The sequence below is a fragment of the Cordyceps fumosorosea genome (assembly GCF_001636725.1).
Source record: "Cordyceps fumosorosea ARSEF 2679 chromosome Unknown scaffold_1, whole genome shotgun sequence".
Taxonomy (NCBI): Eukaryota; Fungi; Ascomycota; class Sordariomycetes; order Hypocreales; family Cordycipitaceae; genus Cordyceps; species Cordyceps fumosorosea.
The window spans coordinates 3410365-3431572 of NW_017387301.1; the positions used below are offsets into that span (position 1 = coordinate 3410365).

General features: G+C 55.0%; 7 protein-coding genes across 7 annotated transcripts; 3 read left to right on the top strand and 4 right to left on the bottom strand.

Annotated features, from left to right (window-relative positions):
- Window positions 1-594: 594 nt before the first annotated feature.
- Window positions 595-2510, top strand: ISF_01095 (translation initiation factor eIF4B; the record flags this gene model as incomplete). Its single annotated transcript, XM_018844702.1, has 7 exons — window positions 595-598; window positions 660-716; window positions 768-812; window positions 869-874; window positions 925-993; window positions 1051-1332; window positions 1390-2510. 7 exons carry the CDS (start codon window positions 595-597, stop codon window positions 2508-2510), a joined length of 1584 nt encoding a protein of 527 aa, XP_018709152.1.
- Window positions 2511-3432: 922 nt separating this feature from the next.
- ISF_01096 (cytochrome P450 phenylacetate 2-hydroxylase) lies at window positions 3433-5163 on the bottom strand (the record flags this gene model as incomplete). The annotated part of the gene is made up of 4 exons (XM_018844703.1): window positions 3433-3807; window positions 3867-4189; window positions 4253-4886; window positions 4942-5163. 4 exons carry the CDS (start codon window positions 5161-5163, stop codon window positions 3433-3435), a joined length of 1554 nt encoding a protein of 517 aa, XP_018709153.1.
- Window positions 5164-6325: 1162 nt separating this feature from the next.
- ISF_01097 (hypothetical protein) lies at window positions 6326-6952 on the bottom strand (the record flags this gene model as incomplete). The annotated part of the gene is made up of 1 exon (XM_018844704.1): window positions 6326-6952. The coding sequence occupies one exon, from the start codon at window positions 6950-6952 to the stop codon at window positions 6326-6328; it is 627 nt and encodes a 208-aa protein (XP_018709154.1).
- Window positions 6953-8130: 1178 nt separating this feature from the next.
- Window positions 8131-16051, top strand: ISF_01098 (Armadillo-type fold protein; the record flags this gene model as incomplete). The annotated part of the gene is made up of 2 exons (XM_018844705.1): window positions 8131-8134; window positions 8394-16051. The coding sequence occupies 2 exons, from the start codon at window positions 8131-8133 to the stop codon at window positions 16049-16051; spliced, it is 7662 nt and encodes a 2553-aa protein (XP_018709155.1).
- A 432-nt stretch (window positions 16052-16483) lies between these two features.
- On the bottom strand, window positions 16484-16981 carry ISF_01099 (mRNA splicing factor, thioredoxin-like U5 snRNP; the record flags this gene model as incomplete). Its single annotated transcript, XM_018844706.1, has 2 exons — window positions 16484-16692; window positions 16759-16981. 2 exons carry the CDS (start codon window positions 16979-16981, stop codon window positions 16484-16486), a joined length of 432 nt encoding a protein of 143 aa, XP_018709156.1.
- Window positions 16982-17313: 332 nt separating this feature from the next.
- Window positions 17314-20178, top strand: ISF_01100 (Glutathione S-transferase; the record flags this gene model as incomplete). The annotated part of the gene is made up of 5 exons (XM_018844707.1): window positions 17314-17863; window positions 19364-19428; window positions 19487-19711; window positions 19780-19931; window positions 20010-20178. The coding sequence occupies 5 exons, from the start codon at window positions 17314-17316 to the stop codon at window positions 20176-20178; spliced, it is 1161 nt and encodes a 386-aa protein (XP_018709157.1).
- A 168-nt stretch (window positions 20179-20346) lies between these two features.
- Window positions 20347-20826, bottom strand: ISF_01101 (hypothetical protein; the record flags this gene model as incomplete). Its single annotated transcript, XM_018844708.1, has 1 exon — window positions 20347-20826. The coding sequence occupies one exon, from the start codon at window positions 20824-20826 to the stop codon at window positions 20347-20349; it is 480 nt and encodes a 159-aa protein (XP_018709158.1).
- Between the last annotated feature and the right edge of the window lie 382 nt (window positions 20827-21208).

A 21208-nucleotide genomic window follows, 5' to 3' on the forward strand; every position in this document is an offset into this window, starting at 1 on the left:
CACGCTGAATTGAAACGGAATAATATACAAAGCCAGTAGAAACAAAATTACAGCCGGCTTGAGGCAAACGATGAGTCCGATGAGTATGTGGAGGGACGCGCCTTGAAAATCAGGGTCGAATCGTTTGCCTCGACCAAACAAAATTGCCAAGTGTGGCTTGGATTCTTTGTGGCTCAGCAACACCGGTTCAATGGCTCCAGCTCCTGGCCGGCCATCTAATGGGTCACCAAAATGCGAAGGGCGCTAATCCTCATTTGAACTAGCTTCTCCCACTCATCCACGCCTGCTCGCGAAAATTGAAGCAACCCTCTGTGGCCCGTGGCTGTGGCCCTTGGTGGCCTCGTTTTTTCCCACGTTCGAGCAAATTTCGACTCGTCAACCCCAGACACGGTAACGCTATCGGGGTCCCATAACTATCGCCGTCAGCCCGAATCTCGACAATCCTCGACATCCTTCTTTGTCGACTTTGTCCTCTTTCGACTCTTTTCTCAATTTCCCGCAGGAGCTGCTCCGGTCGGCTCTCGCCCCTCTAACCTTCGTCCTACGCGCACCGGTCACCTAATCCGCTGCGCGTGGTTATTTTACGCCGCAATCATGGGTCCGTCCATATCAACCCGATCCTCTGGTCCCGTGTCTTTGCTGACATGACTTTCTTGTAGCTCCCAAAAAGAAGCAACAGCAGACTATGTCCCTGGGGGACTTTCTGACTGATTCCGGTTCGTCGCGACACAAAGCGCAAACCGCACGGCATGCTGACGCTGCAACAGGTTTTGGTGGTGGTTCCTGGGCTGATGAGGTCGAGGAGACATATGGTGAGTGACCTTTTCGCATTGAGAACCTAGTTGCCGCGATGCTAACATATCTCTAGTTACTGGTGCGCGTGTTGGCTTGTCCGTAGCCGTGGTCGAAACTAACAGATATCAGGCACTCAGCCCCTCCCCTCGAGCGACCGACCCCGCCCTGGTGGCGCTACTTCGTCCTGGCAGGACCGAGGTGAGTGCATATCTCATCGTCTGCCTTTCAAATTAGCCTCTCTCTAACCGATACAAGGCTATTCTATTCGTGAGAGTGTTCCCCAGTCGATTCCTGAGCGTCCTCCGTTCACTGCTCATCTTGGAAACCTCTCTTACGATGCGACGGTTGAATCCGTCACCGATTTCTTCGCTGGCAGCGAAATTGTTAGCGTCCGAATCATCGAGGACCGCGAATTGCAGCGTCCCAAAGGGTTCGGTTATGTCGAGTTCACCGATGTCGAGGGTCTCAAGAAGGCCCTTCAGCTTGATGGAGAGTCCTTCCAGGGACGTATGATCAAGATCAAGGTTGCTGATCCTCGTAAGTATACCCGCAAGTGTGACTAATGCCCTCCTATTCCTGCTAACGCATATACAGCCCGTGGTGGTGACAGCCGCATGGACTCTTCCCGCGACCTTAGCGACTGGACTCGCAAGGGTCCCCTGCCTGATCTTCCCAACCGTGGTGGCAATCGTCAGCCCTCCGAGTTCGGTAGTGAGCGCAGAATGCGCGATCCTGCTCTCGAGTCGAATCGCGGGCCTGCTCGCGAGATGAACTGGGAGCGTCGCGGCCCTCTCGCACCGCTCCCGCCCCAAGAATTCGGTGGTCGCGATGGCAGCCGTCCTCCTCGCCCTGCCCCCGAGGGCATGGGTGAGCGCAGCGAATCGTTCCGTGGCCCCCGCCCGGATCGACCAGAGAGACCCGAGCGAAGCCCCACCGCCGCCGAGAAGGACTTTCAATGGCGAGACCGCATGCGCCCGGATGCCGGAAAGTCGTCGCCTTCTCAGGAGGCAGGCGAGGATTCTGCGGCTCCCGCTCCTGCTACTGCTCCGGCTCCCGCGCCCGCTCCTGCTAGCCGCCCCCGTCTGAATCTTCAGAAGCGTACCGTCACTGAATCTACCGATGCCGGCACGCCCGCCCCCGACTCCAAGGCTAGCCCCTTTGGCGCTGCCCGTCCCATTGACACCGCCTCTCGCGAGCGTGAACTTGAAGTGAAGCGCCAGCAGGCGATCCAAGAGAAGCGCGAGGCTGATGAAAAGGCAAAGGAGGGGCGCCGCCTGGCCAAACAGGCTGCCAAGGAGGCCGAGGCTGAGGCCGAGGCCAAGGCAGCCGCTGCCGAAGAGGAGGCACCCGCCGCTACCGAGACCAAGGAAGCTGAGGAGAAAGAAGATGACGCGGAGAAGCAGCTGCCCGTGCGTACTCGCGAGCCACGTGAGCCACGCGAGAACAAAGAGGGTGCCCCCAATCTTAAGTCGAGAGCTGCCGAAGCTGGAAACTGGAGATCGGCCTCTGGTGAGCAGCGCGGCCCTCGTGGCGGCGGCCGCGGCGGTCGTGGCGGTGCTTCCCGAGGCGGCCGCAATGATACCCGTGGACCCCGTGCCAACGGCGGTAGCGCTCAGCAAAGCTCTGCTCCCTCCGAGGCCGGTGATGCCACTACTGTTGACGAGGATGGCTGGACCACTGTGCCCAACAAAAAGGGACGTCAGGGACGTCCTTGAAGCGGGAGGCAATACGAGACAAGAAAAGAGATTGTACATTTAGCCCCCCACCCATATTTTCTGCTTTTTGATTTCACGACTATAGATGATGGCCTTTCCCAGGCAGGGAGACGCTCGCTGCTATTTCAGACAGAAAAGTTTTATTCGGTTGCATCTCACAGCAAAAAAAAAGACAAAAAGCTTTTTAATACTTTGAAGGCGCGCCACTTTTTTCTGGTTGATGATGTTACGAAGCCAAGAGTCGGAAACGCAGCGCATTTCATGGCATGACAACGATTTGTGTCTTTGAGGAGAGACGACAAGGAATGACTTGTTGATGATGTTGACGAAGACTCGTGACTGGTGAAAAGAAGGACTGGGGGCTAGGCGGAGGATGATATAATAAGTCGACTGGGAGCTGGGGAGGGGGCACATTGGGCAAACGATCTTTCAGTGCCTAGAGAAACGTGTCATTGTTCTGTTTCTTTCCTTTTTCTGCCATCATGAATTGTCGCCCGGTTGAACGGTTCAAGTCTGTTACTTTGTTTTCCTTTTCTTAGCCGCTGCAAAAAGCAAATGAACATTGCCACGATGAGTCCTACTATAAATGTTATGTCAGGGCGGTTGGATGAGGGGGGGAAACCTGCTTGGTTGGTATTAGTTGCACAACGCTCTGAATTTCTGCTTGTGTTCATCTCTGCAACACGACTCAACAGGCATGGCACCATGAAGCTCTAGAGCGTGAGAATCGAGTAAGTGAATTGATAATTTAAAGTATGTCGTGTTCATGCCCTCCATGAATTATCCTAATAATAAGCTGTGATCGCAAGCGTTGCATGACTCATGCGATCGATTTGACCCAAGATCGGGCCCCCGGTCACGGCCTTGGCGACCACATTGCCATTTTCCCCCTCTCACTCTCCCCAACTTCAGCCGCGCCGTTTCAAAGATCCCTAGTGCGCTCCTCCGCTTCCGCGATCCACCGCTGCAGCTGCGGCGCGTCCCTGGGCCGGAGCTTCATCTTGAAGGGCCGCGGGTCGAGCGTCAGCGACGTGGGCGTGCTGTTGCAGTCGAGGCAGTGCATGACCGGGCGGTCGGCCGGGTCGTCGGCCTGCGAGAGGTGGAACGCGGTGACGACGCGGACGTAAGCGGTAAAGAGCTCGCGGTTAGCCAGGTGCGACCCGGCGCACATGCGCGACCCGGCGCCGTACGCGTAGTGCGGCGTGCCGACCTCGTGGTGCTCGTCGAGGAAGCGCTCGACGATGAACTGCTCCGGCAGCTTGAAGCGGTGCTCGTCGTAGTCGGCTGCGTAGGCGTTCTGGATGATTTTTGTTAGTTGATCGCTTCCATCATTCGACTGGCAAGAGCTTCACGTACCATGAAGAATGTGGTGCCGGCGGGGATGACGGTGTTCTCGTAGGGGATGTCTTTGATGTTTGTGCGGGGGAGGCAGATGGGGATGACGGTGAAGAATCGCAGGGTTTCTTTGACGAGGGCGGAGACGTAAGGGATCTTCTCCTCGACAAGGCACCGCTCCCAGGCGTCGCCGTTGGGATACGCTTCCTGAATGGCGGCCAGGGCTTTTGCCTGGACGGCCTGACCCTCTGGCGTGGAAAGGTATGCCAGACCCATGATGAGGGTGCCAGGCACAGTATCAAGACCGGCAGAGACCATAGTAAGGCAGATGGACTTGAGTTCAGCTATCCATGTCAGTAGGGGCCAGCTATATAGGTTGTTCAAGTCGGCGCGGGTCAGTAACATACCCATGTTGAGCTTGGCGTCGGGATCCTTGAGAATATTGCCCGTGATACACGGTTTATCCGTTCCGTCGGCGATGCGCTTTTGAAGGTCCGTCAGCATGTCCGTCAGGTACCTGTCGCGGCGGGCGCGGAACTCCTGCGCGTCCGTGTTCTGCTTGTTCCACACGCGCATCAGCGGGACGTAGTCCTGCCAGTTGTTGCTGGTGGAGCGGAAGTTGGAGATCTCGCGCTCGACGTGGGTGATCTCGTGCAGCAGGGCGTTGTCGACGGAGCCCTCGATGCGGAAGCCGTAGTTGAGGGTGAGGGAGGTGTTGAGGGCGAAGCGGGCCATGTACGAGATGGGGTCGACGTCGCGGCTACCGCCGTCGCAGTCGGCCAGGAGCTCGCGGATGCTCACCATCGACTCGAGGTCGATGATGGGCATGTAGGACTGCACGGCCGGGCGGTTGAGCGCGGTGGCGGCCGCCTTGCGCCGCCGCTTGCACGACTCGTCCCACGGCGAGGTGCCGATGGTGAAGCCCTGCGAGGAGGAGACGACGGAGTGGAAGGTGTGGAAGGTTGGCCGCGAGATGAGCGACGACTGGTGCGTGATCCAAAAGTGCTTGACCGCGTCGTAGGAGTTGACAAAGACGACGCGCTGGTGATGAAGGGTTAGTGAGGGGGGGTGATATCGCGAGTGTTGAACAACATACCCTGTTCCCGAGGCGAGTCTGGAAGACGGGACCGTACTTGGCCGCCCATTTCTGGGCCACGCGAGCATGATCAGTGCCAAGCTGTATCAGGTTGCCAAAGATGGGCACGCCGGGGATCTCGGGTAGACCCTTGATCTTGGGCGTGTCGGTCGCGTTGAGGAGTTTGTAGAGGAAATAGATGGCCGCGACGACTGCGATGCCAATGACTTCGTGGGAGGCCATGGCTACGTGAAGTAGCGGTGCAAGCTCTGCCGGTCAGAGAGCTAGCCTGATTTTTTCTTTTGATTAAAACCCAAGATGGTTGACGAAGATGAGCAAGAAGATCCGATGCCAGTAAGCTGTCATACAGATGAGAAGCGAGTACTCATGATGCCAGGAATGCAAACTAGGCTCGACGTACATGGCTACCAGCGGCTTCTATTTATGCCAAATCGCCGGCCTCTGCTTGGCCAGCTCATCAACTTGGCTACCCCGACATTCCCCAGCGCCAAACCCTCTTCCGCCCCCTCCACACACACAAAGCCACCCATGGCTTTCAGACGTCAACGGGTACGGGGTACGGAGTACGAGGGCAAAAGGAGGGGGTTTCTCCCTCCAGTAAGAAGTCGCAGATTGGCCGAGTCTTAGGGTCAGAGACGCAAGCCTGGCATGTCATACACAACTGACGTTGCATGGGAGGGAGAGCTAGCCAGACACTAAATTCGTCTGGACGGGTTGGTGGTGGTTTGTTGACTTTTTGATTCCGGTCGGAATATAGATGACATCCACTTTTGCCGCCTCTTTTTACTCCTTTTCCGTCAGCCGATCGCGCAGTTCGCTTTGCCATACATCAGACTACATACAGGAGACGACTGGATACAGGCAGGGAGGCCGGGCCGAGCGAGCCACGGTCACCGGAACGGATTGCACTCATACTTTTGCCGAGATTTGAACTCATGCATCTCGGTTGACGATCTCGGTTGATGTTGAAAGCAGTTAGCTACAGTAGTGCCACAGGTCTATTGTGTAAAATACTACGTAAAATACTACAGTAGCATGGGGTTGTAGGTATGCGGCTGACAGACCCCAGCAAGTCGGCATTGGTAGCTGAGAGCAATGATGAAGATGATACTAACAGGCGAGCTGAATAGTGATTGACAACCAGAAGTTTAACGACATGGTTCACATTCTCATTTACTTCTAATCTAACGTCGCTTATCAAATGACAAGATGACTTGTTTGTTATTTCATCACCCTTGCTGTGGTGTCGCTGCATGTCGCAAATCCAACTCTCAATAATAGTGAGAATACCCACAACACCGGGAGTTTTCTTTCTTTCTGCATGTCGCGCCACCATCTTGTCCTTGTAGGTGCATTTTCCCGAGAGAAAAAAACAAGATTTTCATCATCCAGACGAGTAGATGGAAAGGCATGTGGTGAACAGCATCATGTCAAACTCCCGGCCATAGTCCACATTGACCTGCATGCTTCCGCACTTGCCCAGCTGCGTGGTGCTGGTGAAGACGGCCAGGATGGACTCGGCTGTCGCGGCCTTTCCGTCTTGCCGGCCGGGTCGTCCCTCGGCTGGCAATTCCTCCGTCAGCTTCCAGTTGCGCGTGCTCAGCGGCGGACGTGCCATGCCGTCGACGGTGACGCTGCGCGTCCTCGTCCAGACCAGATGCAGGCGTCGCTGCTGGCCGCGATGCTCGTCGTTGTCCACGTCCATGGCCCAGGTGTGTTTCTTGCCTGACGAGTGTGCTATGCGGAGCTCTTCCCAGATCATGTCTTCTGTCAATTTGGGATCGCCCAGTCCGATGGCATAGTGCCGCGCAAAGGCTGGCAGGTGAGACACGGCGGCGACTGGACAGCTTGCGTCTGGCCCATCGTGGATGACGAGGAAGGGACGCTTGTTCAGCGCGGGGCGCAGCTTAACGAATATGCACTCTTCTGCAGTGCTTGTGTCACGGCTGGGGCCAATAATCGTGTATTGATTCTTGAGAGCGGGCTTGTGTATGGCGAATGTGCGAGCCATGTTGGGATGTGGGCGTCGGTGACTGTGACTAAAATGTCGAGATGTGTTGCAGTATCAATCAACGTAGATGGTTCAGTTTGACAGCTCGACGATACAGGGACAATTTTATATTCAAAAATGCGGCAAATTCTAAGCAATATGCTAATGACTACTTCGTCCTTATAATTTCTGCCTGGTAGCAGCTTCACCTTGACTTGGGTCTTCTCAGCCTCACTAACCACAGCTGACGGCGCCACAAAACTCGCATTCTGGTCTCATGAAATATCGCCCGCAATACGGTGAGTACGAGAAGTTGTGGCGCATGCAGTGGCTTTCAGTTTCAAGTGCAAGGCTGATCTGCTTTTTGCAACCATTGTAAACTATTTCTTTGATATCCGCTGGCTGACTTTTGACGACGATTATATCTACTTTAACACGGAAACAAACATTCAATTAGCAAATCGTTGTTTTTCTCTTTCGAAAATTCGTCCGCCCAAATCCTGCTGTGTAACAAGAGTACAAATGTAACGATCATCTGCGCGTACTAGGTATGACCACGATGAGTTGTTTGTCCTGAGTTCGCCTGAAATAGCCGGTGCTGCCAGCATCATCGGAACACACGATGAATAATTGTGGTGATGAAAAGATTTAAATTCACGCCCAGCCACTTTAACCCCAAGCACAAAACGTGTCGAGATACCCGACCATCAATCACATCACCAAAAATCACCTTCATAACTGCCACTCATCTCTCAGCTACCCTAGAGCGACCCTGACTTGCCTAGGCCATGTGCCTGACCAGTCAGTAACCACTGCCGGCCTGGAGCCTGCTCGCCCTTCGCTCACGCTGAACCCCTCCAGACAAGCTACACCATAACAACGCCCAAGAACCCAGCCCAAGAGGAGCCCAAATTGAACAAGGGCGGCAATCACATTAGCTCGCCCCAGAAGTCTGGGTAGCGTCAACCCATCCATCAGCTAGTTCGCTGATGAATGTGTTGTGCTTTACCTTGCCCATCTCAATCTTCCTGCCATCGCATTGGCCAAGGCACCTTCAGTTCGAAACGTTGTTGCGCGACTGCCACCCCCCCGCCGCCTTCATTCCATCTCGCCTCGCCTCATCGCCTAGAGAGGAGAGCGCCCGCCGCGCATGACCAAGAAGCTAATGACGGGGTCACGCCCCTGATTGGAAAAACGCAATGGGTGAGTTTCAAGACTGCGCACGTCCAGCCTCATCCGGATGGTTCCTCGCCAATCGCCTCCCTTGGCCCAATCTTCAAAACAGCCACACGTGCTTCGGGTGAAAACCATCCGTTCATGCACCGCACCGCAAAGCGTCATGCTGAGACTATCAATCATCTCGCCCCATCGATCGGCTTGCTCTCAGATAGATGGCTTGAAAACGCCGCCGCTCTGGCCCTGCTCGTTGTCGCTAGTAGCTAACACCACTCGCCTGTCATAGCTCCGTCGCAGCCGCTCCCCCTCGATCCCGCCCAAGAGCCGCACTCACAATCCAAGTATTCCGCCGCCACCTCGCGATCCGTCTCGCGCCTCGACGAAGATGACCGCTCCTGGGAGCACACCATCCGTCTAGTCTCCCCCGAACCCGTACTGTCACCGCCAACCCTCGGCCACTCGCGCGACTCCTCCACCGAAAAGCTCCCGCGCCTCCAGCCCACCCTCACATCCCCTCGATCCGCCACCGGCGCTTCCGCCCGACATAACATTGATGCCTCGCGCGTCGCCGCCTACGGACATCACCGCCAGACCTCGATCGTACACGGCATACAGCACTCCAGAAATGGGAGCATCGCCAGCTCCGCCTCCAGCCCCTTGAGTCCCCAGATGATTGCCGCCGCTGGCGTCGGACTCGACATGGACTCGGTCGGCGCCAGAATGGATTCTGTCGCGACGGCAACCCCGTCGACCGCAGCAGGCAGTACATCGTCCGCCGCCATGGAAAAGTCAGTCTCGGCGACAGATGCGTCCGCGTTCAGTGCAACACAGCGCAAGGTCGACCAAATACACCCCAAATCACGGCGCGACCATGCACCCCATCACTCTCATTCTTCTCGACATCGTGACGACCAGAAAACTGTGGGAGAATATGCCCTCCATGTTCTCTTCACGTCCTTCATTGCCCAAGCCGAGGAAAAACTAAACGAATGCATCACCGTGCCCTTCGACCCCGAACCAAGCGTCGACCAAATATGCGGCCCCGGCGTCGACCCCGCCTTTGACCAGCTCATCGTCGCCCTAGGTCATATTGCCAGCCCCAAACCGAAAGCCTTGATCGACTCCATGATGCTGTGGCGCAAAAGCAAGAGCGATGCCGCCAACGACGCCCGCAGCCAGCTTCAGCAGCTGCGCAATCACACACCTGGTACGCCGTTGCTGCGAAGAAACACGGAGCCGGCCGGCATCAGCCCTGCGGACAATGCTTTCCCGACGGGCGTGTCTTTGGGCGCGAAACAAGAATATGTTGCGCAGCAGGAACGGCGCTCTACAGTCTCCATCTACATCCTGTGCCGCGTGCTTGTCGAGGTCATCTGCCAGAGCAGTCTGGCGTCAATCACTCCGGAAATGGAAGACAAGCTGGAGAGCATCATATTTGGCCAGCTTAAGATTGCCGACACGGAACAGCTGGCCATTTCTCCTCTCAAGATGGCCAACTGGAATCTCTTCGCCCAACTGCTTGGCTACATGAGCGAAATCAACTTTGTGGGAATCACTCGTCGATTTGTCGAGGACCTGGGTGCCTGTCTTCAGGAGCGGACAGTAAGGAGCCCTACGTCCATCTCTGGTCGCGAAGTAGAGGGCAAAATCGAACTTGTGCTGAACGGAATGAAGCACCTACGCATCAAGGTGTCCCCGGAAGAGTCGTGGGAGCAGTCCTGCGATTTTCTCATCAAACTGGGTCGCCTTTTCAGCAAATCCCATGGCCAAAGAGTTAAGTCCGCCTTTTGCCATGTGCTCGATATGCTGCTCCGTCCCGTCGCGGCCAAGGCTCTCAATAGTCATCTCATGCAAGCCAAATGGGCTGACGTGCTCTCTGCCATCGGACCGCGCCTCGCACAAATGCACCTAAAACCGAGGCACTGGGCTGTATCTTTTCCTCTCACTGCGACCCTTCTTTGCGTTTCGCCACCAGAAAATTTCACATCGCAGTGGCTGTTGCAAATAATGCCCCTGCAGACAAAAATCAAGGATAGATTTACAAAGCCGCTTTGCCTGCAGGTCATTTCTCGGCTTGTCTGGACCTATCTTTACCGCACAAACGACAGCCAGATGAGTGCCGCGAGGAAGCTGGATGATGTTATACGTCTCGTAATGCCTTCCTCAAAACGCAGTCTGATTGCTGCTGATGCTGCCGTCACCGAGCCTCTGATCCAGCTAATTCGCATCATTGGATTCAAATACCCAGAGTTCTGCTTCAAAAACATCATATTTCCCCTCATAAACGCCGAAAATTTCTTGCAGAATAAGGACCTTAAGGTGGAACAGCTTGACCCTGACAGAATCGTTATTGGAATCCGCGCTTTCCTCAGCATCATGTCAGACCTCGAAAAGGGCGAACAGGGCCGGCCCCCTTTCCCGCAAACCTTCGAAGCTGTATCGAATCTTGACAGGTTCTCCACGTCCCCCATAATGTCCACCAAGCCGAGATCACCTACAAGCCCTGCAGCTCCGCCGAAGAAAGACACTGTCTCGCGACCCGTGCTCACCTCTGTTCTAACAGACGGGGTTCGCGAATACTACTTCAAATTCTGTCAAGTTTTGGGGAAAATCGCTGTTGTCTGCGACAACACCTTCGGTGGACAAGCCACCTTGGATGAGAAGTTCAATAGTCCCGGACCCAAGACGCCAATCTCCGAATCCTTTACATTTTCCCGCAAGGATGACGTTCAAACCGCGCAAGATCAACGGCAAGCATTCTACGAACTTCTACATGTTGCTGTGCAGGCATTGCCGAGATGTCTCGGCCCGGGTGTGCAGCTTAACACTCTGATCAACGTGCTCTGCACTGGTACTGCTCACGTTCAGTTTCAGATCGCAGACTCTTCTGCAGACTCTCTCAAGGCCATCGCCAAGCATTCCCTGGCGCAGCAAGTCACCATGGGGTTTGCACGATTCATTTTCAACTTTGATGACCGGTATTCGACCATGTCGGATGGTGGAATGCTTGGACCAGGACACATTGAAAACACGCTACGCATCTATGTCGAGCTGATGCAAATCTGGATTGAAGAGATTCGCCAAAAGATGAGAGACGCAGCTTCGGGGCAGGGTGATGGGAAAGGAGCTGACCAGAGAGCACTCCAGCTGGACTTGTCTCAAGTCTGGGGTGAGGTTGACCAAGCCGAGGCCCATGGCCTCTTTTTTCTTTGCTCCCAATCTCGTCGCGTGCGCCACTTTGCCATTACTGTGCTGAAGCTCATTACTGAGTTCGACAAGGCACTGGGTAAAGATACTTCTGGCGAGAAGGATACTCTCAGGCTTATTGATATCCTCGAGAACGACTCCATCCAAGTGATGAACTTCAACGAAGAAGGTCTCTCTCTTGCAGAGAAAAGTCGTCTACAGCGCGGGCTGCAAAACACCAACAGCAAAGGGGCCGTTGTTGAGCTCTGCACCAGCGATATCTCATACGACGCAACGCTGTGGTTCAAGATTGTACCGAATTTGATCCGCATTTTCTTTGAGAGATGCCCATTTGCCGTCACAATTTGCCGTGACTTGATCTGCAATCGCATTATCCAAATGTACAAAGCTATCGTCTTACTATCCGAGCCCTCTCGGAGCCTGTTATATGGTGGAGAGTCCGGAAACCAGCGTTTGGGAAATAGATCTGCGGCTGCACATCCAGAGGTTATGGTTGAGCAATGGAAGCTCTACTTGATTTTTGCCTGTACAACGATGGCCGACCCCGGGGCGCTGCCGGCACCAGCGAACCCCAAGGACAGACAGCACAGCCGGAGAGGCTCCCGGCATACCTCAACCGATAAAATTGTGACGGCTCGAACTTTGTTCAAGTACTTGATACCGCTACTCTCAGTGTCCTCGGCATCAGTTCGCGAGGCCGTTGTAGTGGCTATGGGTTCAATCAACATCCATATTTACAGATGTTTGTTGGAGGAGCTGCAGGGCCAAGTTGCTCGATGCAATGACGAGGCTAGAGCCAGAATCCACCAGCGGACAAACAGCAGCCCTCGGCGAAACAGGAAGATGGATTTGCTGCGAACAGAAATCACGCACGTCTTTAAACTGACATCCCACTTTTTGCGGGACGAGCGCGTGTACCATAACGAATTCTTTCTGACAACCTTGACGACTTATGCCAAGGATTTGAAGCTGTTTCTCATGGATGGTGAAGTGCAGATGGACTGGGAGTTCCAGAAGCTGCGACAGCACTACTGCGGGCTGATGGAAAGCCTATTTGATGGTATAAACCGCTCAAAAGACCCCTCGCGATGGATGACGTTTGAGTCACGAAAGTCTGCCTTCTCCTTGATGGAAGACTGGTGTGGCTTTTCGCCGAATCAGAACCAGATTCGTGCCCGGGAAGATTCCATGAGACAGTCAATCATTGACCAGCAGACCTTGGGAGAGCGAGGAACTGTGACAGCGGCTATGGAGATTGAGAAGCGAAACCTACGTAACGCAGCGCTAAGTGCTATGGCAGCGCTTTGTGCAGGCCCGGTTACTTTCACAACCGAAAGCGGCGTGACACTGCAGTTTGATGTGCGCCGAATGCTGGCATGGGTTGAAGGCATCTTTAATTCTGGCAGTGACCGTATGAATGTCACTGGCCGACTGGCCCTCAAGAACCTTGTCATCCATAACCGAGACTACCCCTATCTCCTAGGTCGCTGCATTGCACGCTGCTATCTTGCAGATGCACCCAAAGTCCTCGAAAGCTACTTCATGGTGACCGTGGATGTGCTGCAAGAGTGCCCCGAGTACCCTTGCCCGTTTTGGAAAATGCTCAGCCTCTGTCTCTTTACCCTCGGAAACGAGCAGAGCGAGATTCGATCAAAGTCTGCTGCTGCGCTGCGTTCACTCGAGATTAGACAGCAGCGCAACTCCAAGATTCGCGACTTCGACATTAGCATTGCGGACAAGACGCAGGCAGTGTACAAGCTGGCGCAGTTTGAGATTTCAAAGCGACTGGCGATGTCATACACTGAGCTGGCCTTCCACATTGTGTCCGAGTTGACTTACTATTTCAAGGACCTCCAGCCGGCGGCGCAGCGAAACGTCGTTGCCGTGATTCTGCCTTGGATCCAAGCGATCGAGTTGAAGCTTGACCCCAACGGCGGGCCTACAGCCCAGTCATACGTCCTACTGGCTAACCTCCTTGAAATCACAATCAAGTCAAGCGGTGCCCTCCACCATGAGGTACAAGCGCTGTGGCAGGCCCTGGCAACTGGCCCGCACCCCGGAAACGTGCGGCTTGTTCTAGACTTTATCATGCAGCTGTGTCTGGAACGACGAGAGCAAAATTTCGTGGAGTATGCGAAGCAAATTGTCGTCTTCCTGTCCACCACAAGCGGTACGCCTGGTATCAAGGTTGTCGAGTTTTTGCTGCTGCAAATCACGCCCAAGGCTATGGTACCCAACGAGAAGCGAAACTCGATACCTCCACCGCCAGATGTCAGTGCCTTTCCGTACTGTGCCGACCTTAATGAAGCTCTGCCAGTTGGGACGAAGCAAGCGGGATTTTCGCTGGGACAACTGTCTCTCATTCTGCTCGTCGATCTGATGGTTGCACCAGTAAACCTGTCACCTGAGAGCATCCCTTCTCTCTTGCATGTGGTGGCCGTCTTGTGGGATCATTACACGCCATTAGTGCAAGAACAAGCTCGGGAAATGCTAGTTCACTTGATACACGAGCTAGTACTCTCGCGAATGGACGAAACCCTCCACGACTCAAGAAAGCAGGCCATCGAGGAACTAATTGATCTGGTCCGCGGCCATGACCGCGCTGTGGTCTGGAGCTACGAAGACAGCAACGGCAAGGTTGATGAGCAAGACAACAAGGTGCCGCCTAGTATGGAATATCTCACGGCGGAAGTGCTGCAGACCTTTGAGCCTGCGTATCCCGGCATCAAAGAGCAATGGGGTAGGCTCTCCCTTACATGGGCTACGTCTTGTCCTGTTAGACATCTGGCCTGTCGGTCGTTCCAAATCTTCCGCTGCGTCCTGACCTCGTTGGATCAATACATGCTCGGCGACATGTTGGCACGACTGTCGAATACCATTGCTGACGAGGATCCAGAGATCCAGTCGTTTTCCATGGAGATCCTGACAACTCTAAAGACTCTGATTGTCAAGCTCGAGTCGGACAAGCTGCTCACTTTCCCGCAGCTCTTCTGGACGACGTGCGCTTGTCTTGACTCCATTAACGAGCGGGAGTTTGGGGAAGCAGTTGATATGCTGAGTGAGCTCGTAAGGAAAACTGACCTGCGGTCTGCCAATGTTCGACGCCTTATTGCCGACGGGCAGCCATCTCGCTGGGACGGTGCATTTGATGGTCTACAGCCACTGCTTCACAAGGGCCTTCGCTCGGCGGTGTGTTGGCAGCCAACGCTGGACATTATGGAGCAGCTCGTGATGCTCCCGAATGACCCTCTCATTGGCGATGACCAGCGTCTCTTTTTCACCCTGCTGGCCAACTTCCCACGATTCCTCGACGACCTGGAACAACGAACCGTACCGTCAGATGATGTTCTTCGGTCAGCACGCGTCTTGTTTGCAGAGGCAGACCGGCAAGGCCTTGAAGGGATTGCGCAGGTCATGGACGACTACGTGAATGGCGAATACCACGGTGGCGGCGATCTCCTGATGCCCCTTTTTCAAGCGCTGAAGGAGTACTATCTCCCACGGCTTGACTTTAAGATGATCACCTTCTTGCTTGGACTGCTGACAAACTCTATTACCTGGGTCAAGGTCCATGCAATGCGCATCCTCTGCGTTGCGATTCCGGCAGTAGACATGCGGAACCCTGAGCTCGCAGGACACGGCTCTGATTTGATTTCGCCTCTCCTCCGCCTGCTCCAAACCGATCTGTGCATGAATGCGCTCGAGGTTCTTGACAATATCATGACCGTCTCTGGTAGTCACATGGACAAGCACCACTTGCGCATGAGCATGACGCGTGCCACCTCCAAGGTGATCCGCAAAGAATATGAGCGCACGCAGAGTCTGTTTGGTATCCCGGAAGCATCGGGATGGGCGATTCCAGTGCCGGCCAAGAAGACAGAAGCCACTCGCGCCAATATTCATGCTGCGTTCTACATGTGCCAAAGCGCGGAGGGTTCGTCCACTGAAGCCACGCCCACAGCTGAGGTTGAATTCCACAACGACGACTTTGCGTATGGATACTTTGAGGCGCCAGAGCGCACAGCGACCATGCTCTCTGACGACGGCCGAGCTGACACTCTGGTCGGTGATCTCGTGACCAAGCTGGATAGCCTGGATGACTTTTTCGACGAGCCTTCAAGCCCTCACACGGATGATGATGGCCGCTCATCAAGAACGGTGACAGAATACCACCCGGACGCGTTTGATTCGGAGACGCAGTTGTATGATGAGCAGATCCTGCCGATCCTCCATCAAGCATCAAACAACACGTCGTTCCAGAATGGCTTCGCCGACAGGCCGCCTGCCATGTCTCGAGAAGCGAGCGCCAATGCGATGAACCCTGGCGCTTTTAACATCATGACTTCGCCGCGGCCGGGGTTGCACTCGCGCTCCATCACGTCCCCGTCTGCGCCAGCCTCATACCACCCACATCTGGCAGGCGAAATTACGTCTGACGAGGAATACCTTTCGGGCGGCGTCTCGGACGCTGACGACGAGCGGCCCAACGCAGCGCCCAACATTGGCAGCGTCTTCTTCCTCGAGAACATGGTGAACCGGCCGCCACCGAAGTCGGAGGTCATTACTACTGCGACGGCGACACCGACTGGGGCACTGAACTCGCCGAACCTGCGGAGACTGACGAGCCGGTCTCGTGACGAGCATCGCGGGCGAGAAAAGACGCCGCCACAACCCGCGCCGAAAATGCCCACGACGAACCCCAGCATGTTTGCGGGCGGGCAGCAAGATTTATTGTAGATGCAAATCTTTACATAAAATACGTGACTGATTTATGCAGAGTTTGGAAATACATGTTGGATACATAGCATTTGACGTTGGAAGGATTGAAGACGTGGATTTATATTTTTGCTACATTGGCGTACAAAAATGGCGTTCGGGAGGATTAGGTACACAATACTAGTTTACGAGATTTTTCAAGAGTTGATAATAAATGAAGAATCATGTCATGAAATCTGGAGTAAGCCTAGCTGTCTGTGATAGATGTGTATCATAAAAAAAGAAAAAAAAAATCCTATATCCGAGGGAAAACGCCGTTCAAACCCTGAGTAAAGCGGAAGAAATTTGACCCGCGTCAACGCTTTCGTGGTAATTAAATGTGTATAAATCGGTCATGGTGCAAAGAAACTGCGCGTAAGAAAGGCGCGTTCCTCTTTCCTTTTTTTCTCTTCTCTAGTATCGGTGGCGCGTCGAGTAGTCCTTGGGGCTGACCACCAGGCCTCTCCCCTTCTTCGCGCCGCGGTACACCGTCTCCACGATGTCGATGAGCTCCTGCTTATCCTCGAGGACCCAGTTGAGCTTGTTGTTGTTTCCGGTGCCAAAGTCGACCATCATGTGCTTGTTGCGGAAGAAGAACATGATTGTGCAGGGGTCATAAAGTTCTGCGCGTCGTTAGTTGAAGGGAGGATAGGGACGGGAACAGGGGTAGTTGGCTGGCTGGCACGTACCGTACATTTGGTTAAAGTCAGGGACTTGGTCAATGTCGCAGACGTAGACGACGGCGAAGCTCTTGACCTTTTCGGCAATCTTGTAGAGGACCTCGTCCTGGCGCATGCAGTCCGGGTCCCAGTCGCGGCCGAAGCGGATGACGACGAGGCGCTCGTCCTCGCTGAGGATGGCCTGGTCGACGTGCCAGCCGGAGTTGAGGTGGGGGATGACGACGGAGCCCATGGTCTTGTGTGTGTGGGATATATGAGGGAGGACGTGGGAAGAGAAGAAGCAGCGCAGAGAGGAATGAAAGATGCGATCGGCTGGGGAAAGGAAAAAAAGATTTGGCGGGGTTTGTCACTTGGTCCCTGGTGCCTTGAGCGGCTGGACCCCGCTATGACGCCCGAGCTCGGTTTGATGAATATCGTGCGTCTTCTCCTGGGAAAAGCAAGCAAGCAAACGCAGGCGAAAAGAAAAACACAACACAACAACACACGATCGACGAGGCTGCCGGCTTGTCGCAGAGGATTAACGCGGCGCATTAGCTGCAGAGTGTGCCTCAGTCCAACTACGCCATGTACTGTCTACGAAACCCATCCGCACGGCGACAGCTCCTCCGGCTCGCGACGCGACGCACCCGACCGCAAACCACCTCTCTCGTACCAGCAGCGCGATGCAAATCCGACACGCCGCCGCCGCTGCCGACCGACGAAGAAGCACTCATATACCCCACGCCATCGTCGTCGCGACACACCGACCTCGCCTCGTTCCAAGCGTACGCGCGGCGCACCGGCCTCGACGAGGCGTCTACGGTCTACGTGGGCACGCGGTACGAGTACCTCGTCGCCGGCCACCTCGTGCGGTACGGCTTCCGGCTGCGGCGCGTCGGCGGCGCGCGCGACCGGGGCACCGACCTGGTCGGGACCTGGACCCTCCCGATGCCTGGTGCTGTCATTTCTTCTTCGCCGCTAAAGGTCCTGGTGCAGTGCAAGGCCGGGCAGCGCGTCGGCCCGCAGCACGTGCGCGAGCTCGAGGGCGCGCTGGCGGGGGCGCCGCCGGGATGGGCGAGCGGCCGGCGACAAAGGGCGTGCGGGAGGCGCTGGGGCACAGCCGCTGGCCGATGGCGTACGTGTATTGCGAGGGCGGCGAGGGAGGAGTGGTGAGGCAGATGCTGTGGAATAGGAGGGCGGAGGAGCAGTGCGGCCTGGATGGCGTGGAGGTCGGGACGAGGTTCCGTGAGGGTGGTGAGGAGGAGGAGCTGGTGCTGCTACGCAAAGGTAGGCTGCTGAAGTTTGGCGGGAGCGGTGGGGAGGGGGAGGGGCCTGTCAAGAACGAGGGGACATGACATCGGGTATGTAACAAGTCCGTAGGCCGAGATGTGTATTCTAAGGAATTGCTTTTGCTTCAGGGCTCGGCCAACCTGAGGCAAGTCTGGTCAAGCAGGACCAGACGGTGGTGGGAGGGGGATCTACCTCCCGCTTTGTAACAGCCGCGCGCAGACTAGGATGGAATCAAAGTCAGCATGTGCGTGTTTCTAAATCCGGTTGGCCAGGCTCTTGATGTCTGGTCTCGTTGAGGTAACGTTGGATTATTGATCTTGGAGCTGTCCTTACAAATCAACAAGCTGCCCCAGTTTCCATCAACAAGCTGCCCCAGTTTCAATCCCGCGCGGTTCTCCTCTTTGCGGTGGGATGTGGGAGGGAGATGCAGGACTTTGTGACATGGTAATATTCGAAAAAAAAAATTCATAATAATAATAACAAAAAGAATACTCAGAAGATTCGGCAATTGGGCTGTAACGCGGTAATTTTGCTGCATTGCGTTGCCAGTGTCCAGCAATGCCCAGCTACAACATCCTACCCGCGAGCACAAATCGATAGATACAATTGCAGTGATGTCCACTTCTAATTACTTCTTAGCCATAAATCAGACTAGATAATTCCCTAGTCGGATCCCACTTACTAGAAGGAAGCTAAAAATTCTGGGCGCACTGACATTGATCTTCTGCATCTTCCGTGCCTCCTCCTGGTTATTCCCTCGTTGACTAAGACCATATCCCACCAACATCGCGTGCTTTCGTAATGCTTGTGCAGCACAACCCACTCACAACACAAGCCAGACCCCGCCCCACGATGTCAGAACTTCTCGGCTGAATTGGTTCGAACGGAAGAGGGTGTCCGATTCTGTAAGATGACGGCTCTCAATTGCCTAGTCAACAGTTTCCCCAAGTCCTACTCAGCGTCTTGGGGAAGACTTGGAGCTAGCGTCGCGCGTTGCATCATTGACCGAGCTGCGGTTGTTGAGTGGCCACACATGTCCAACGATGAATGGACCAGGACCCCCTCATCCGAGGGGGGAGCTCTGATGTAGTTTCAGAGCTCATAGGACGTCAAGGTTGCTTTCCATCGCTCACAGCGCCGGGACAAAGTATAAAGCTGCCTTGGCACCCCCCCCCTTCCCTCAGTGACTAGCTTGTACTCCAATCGCTTCCTCCTCTTACATCCTTCGTCAATTCACAACATCTCCAACATGTCTCTCAAGCCAATTACCATCTACAACCACGGCAAGTCCCATTTCTTGCTTCCGACCCTACCCACTGCCGTCGCAACTAACAAGTCGGAACAGCTCGGGGCCCTAACCCCAAGAAGCTTAACATCATCCTCGAGGAGCTCAATGTCCCCTACAAGCTGGTAAATAGAGCCGCGACCTGGCGCGAAGAAGTCCAAGTCATGATTGACAATAATCTAGATCGACATTGAGAACCCTAAGGATGAAGAGTTCCGCAAGATCAACCCCAATGGCCGTCTCCCCGCCATTGTCGACCCTAACAACAACAACCTCACCTTGTGGGAGTCGGGTGCTATTGCTGAGTATCTCGTCGAGACCTACGACAAGGAAAACAAGCTCAACGCCACTGATGCCGCTGACAAGTGGCACCTGAAGCAATTCCTTCACTTCCAGATGTCTGGTCAGGTAAATACATGACCGCACTGAACCCTGCTTAAATGTCCGGCCTCAGCCTCTAACAAGTTGAAAAATAGGGCCCTTACTATGGCCAGGGCGTCTGGTTCCATAAGTTCCACGGCGAGGACGTGCCCTCAGCCAAGAAGCGCTACCTCGAGCAGATTGATCGCGTCTGGAGCGTCCTGGACGACCTCGTCAAGGGCAAGGAATACCTCCTCGGCAGCAAGCTGTAAGCTTACACCTGCGCGCGGACGCGATATGCGTACCAACAACAATGATGACAAATGACTGACCACTTTTCTCGCAGGACCTACGTCGACCTCTGCTTCGTCCCTTGGGAGTTTGTCGCGCACAGCTTCCTCGGCGAGGACTTCAAGGCCGCCGGCATCGACGCCGAGAAGAAGTACCCCAACTACTGGGCCTGGTACCAACGCCTGCTGGCCCGTCCCTCCGTCAAGAAGACCTATGGCCTATAATCGCACACAGTCTGATGGCGTGATGCACTGACGTTGGGCATGGTGCAGTATATAGTATAATGAAAAAGATGACGATATCCAAAAAGACGAGGGAGTCCGTCCATGTGCTCATCGATGCCGTATATACACTTTCTGCATGTTATAGAAGGAAAACCACCCGCTGGGCTGCTAATCATCCCACACGGCCGCCTTTGCCTTCTCCGACGCCTCCGCCTTTTGCCGCTGCTCGGCGCGCTCCTGGTCCCTGCGCCGTCTCTCCTGCTCCCGCACCGACTTCTGGTACGCGCGCTGCTCGTCCGTCTGCTTGGGCGCCTTGAGGCCGAGCCCCGCGGCAATGAGCCGGCGCGCCACCGCGTCCGTCTTCTCTGGTCGTTGGCGGTCGTCATCGGCGGCGGCGGCCGGCGAGCCGCCGCCGCTGCCCCAACCGTCTGGCGGTGACGCGAACGAGGGAGTGGCGGGCGTGGGAGGCGGCGCGGCGGGAGATGAGGCGGTGGTGGCCTGCGGCGTCGCCGACTCGTCCGGCTCGGAGACGTCTTCGTCCTCCCAGGAGTCGACCACTTCTTTTGCTTTGCTTTTACTGGCTGGCTTGTCCTTTTTGAGACTCATGCTGGAGAGCTTGGAGCTCACCTCATCGTTGTTGGTCGCCATCGCAAAAAGCAGCTGTGATGCAGCAAGGGCCGGAGGGAGCTGAGGAGGTACACAAGTAAAACTCGCCTATATAAGCCTCGATTCAATGAACCCAGAGCTCCAAGTCGATGAGACTTTCGCCATGAGAGGAGGGAGTTGGCTGTTGTGATGCAGAAGCTATGCTGCCAGGATGAGCTGTGTAGGGTGGCGTGGCAGCAAGACCAGTACTCGGGTCATTACAGCGATTACTTACAGTGGCTACAGCGCCTCCAGGTGTACTGTGGCTGGCATTGGGCCGATCTTTAGCCGATGGAATCTTCTTCGACAATTTTACGCTAATCATTTTCGTACTGGGTTAGCAAAGCTCGGCAACTTGGCCCGCCCAATTGCATTATTAAGTCCA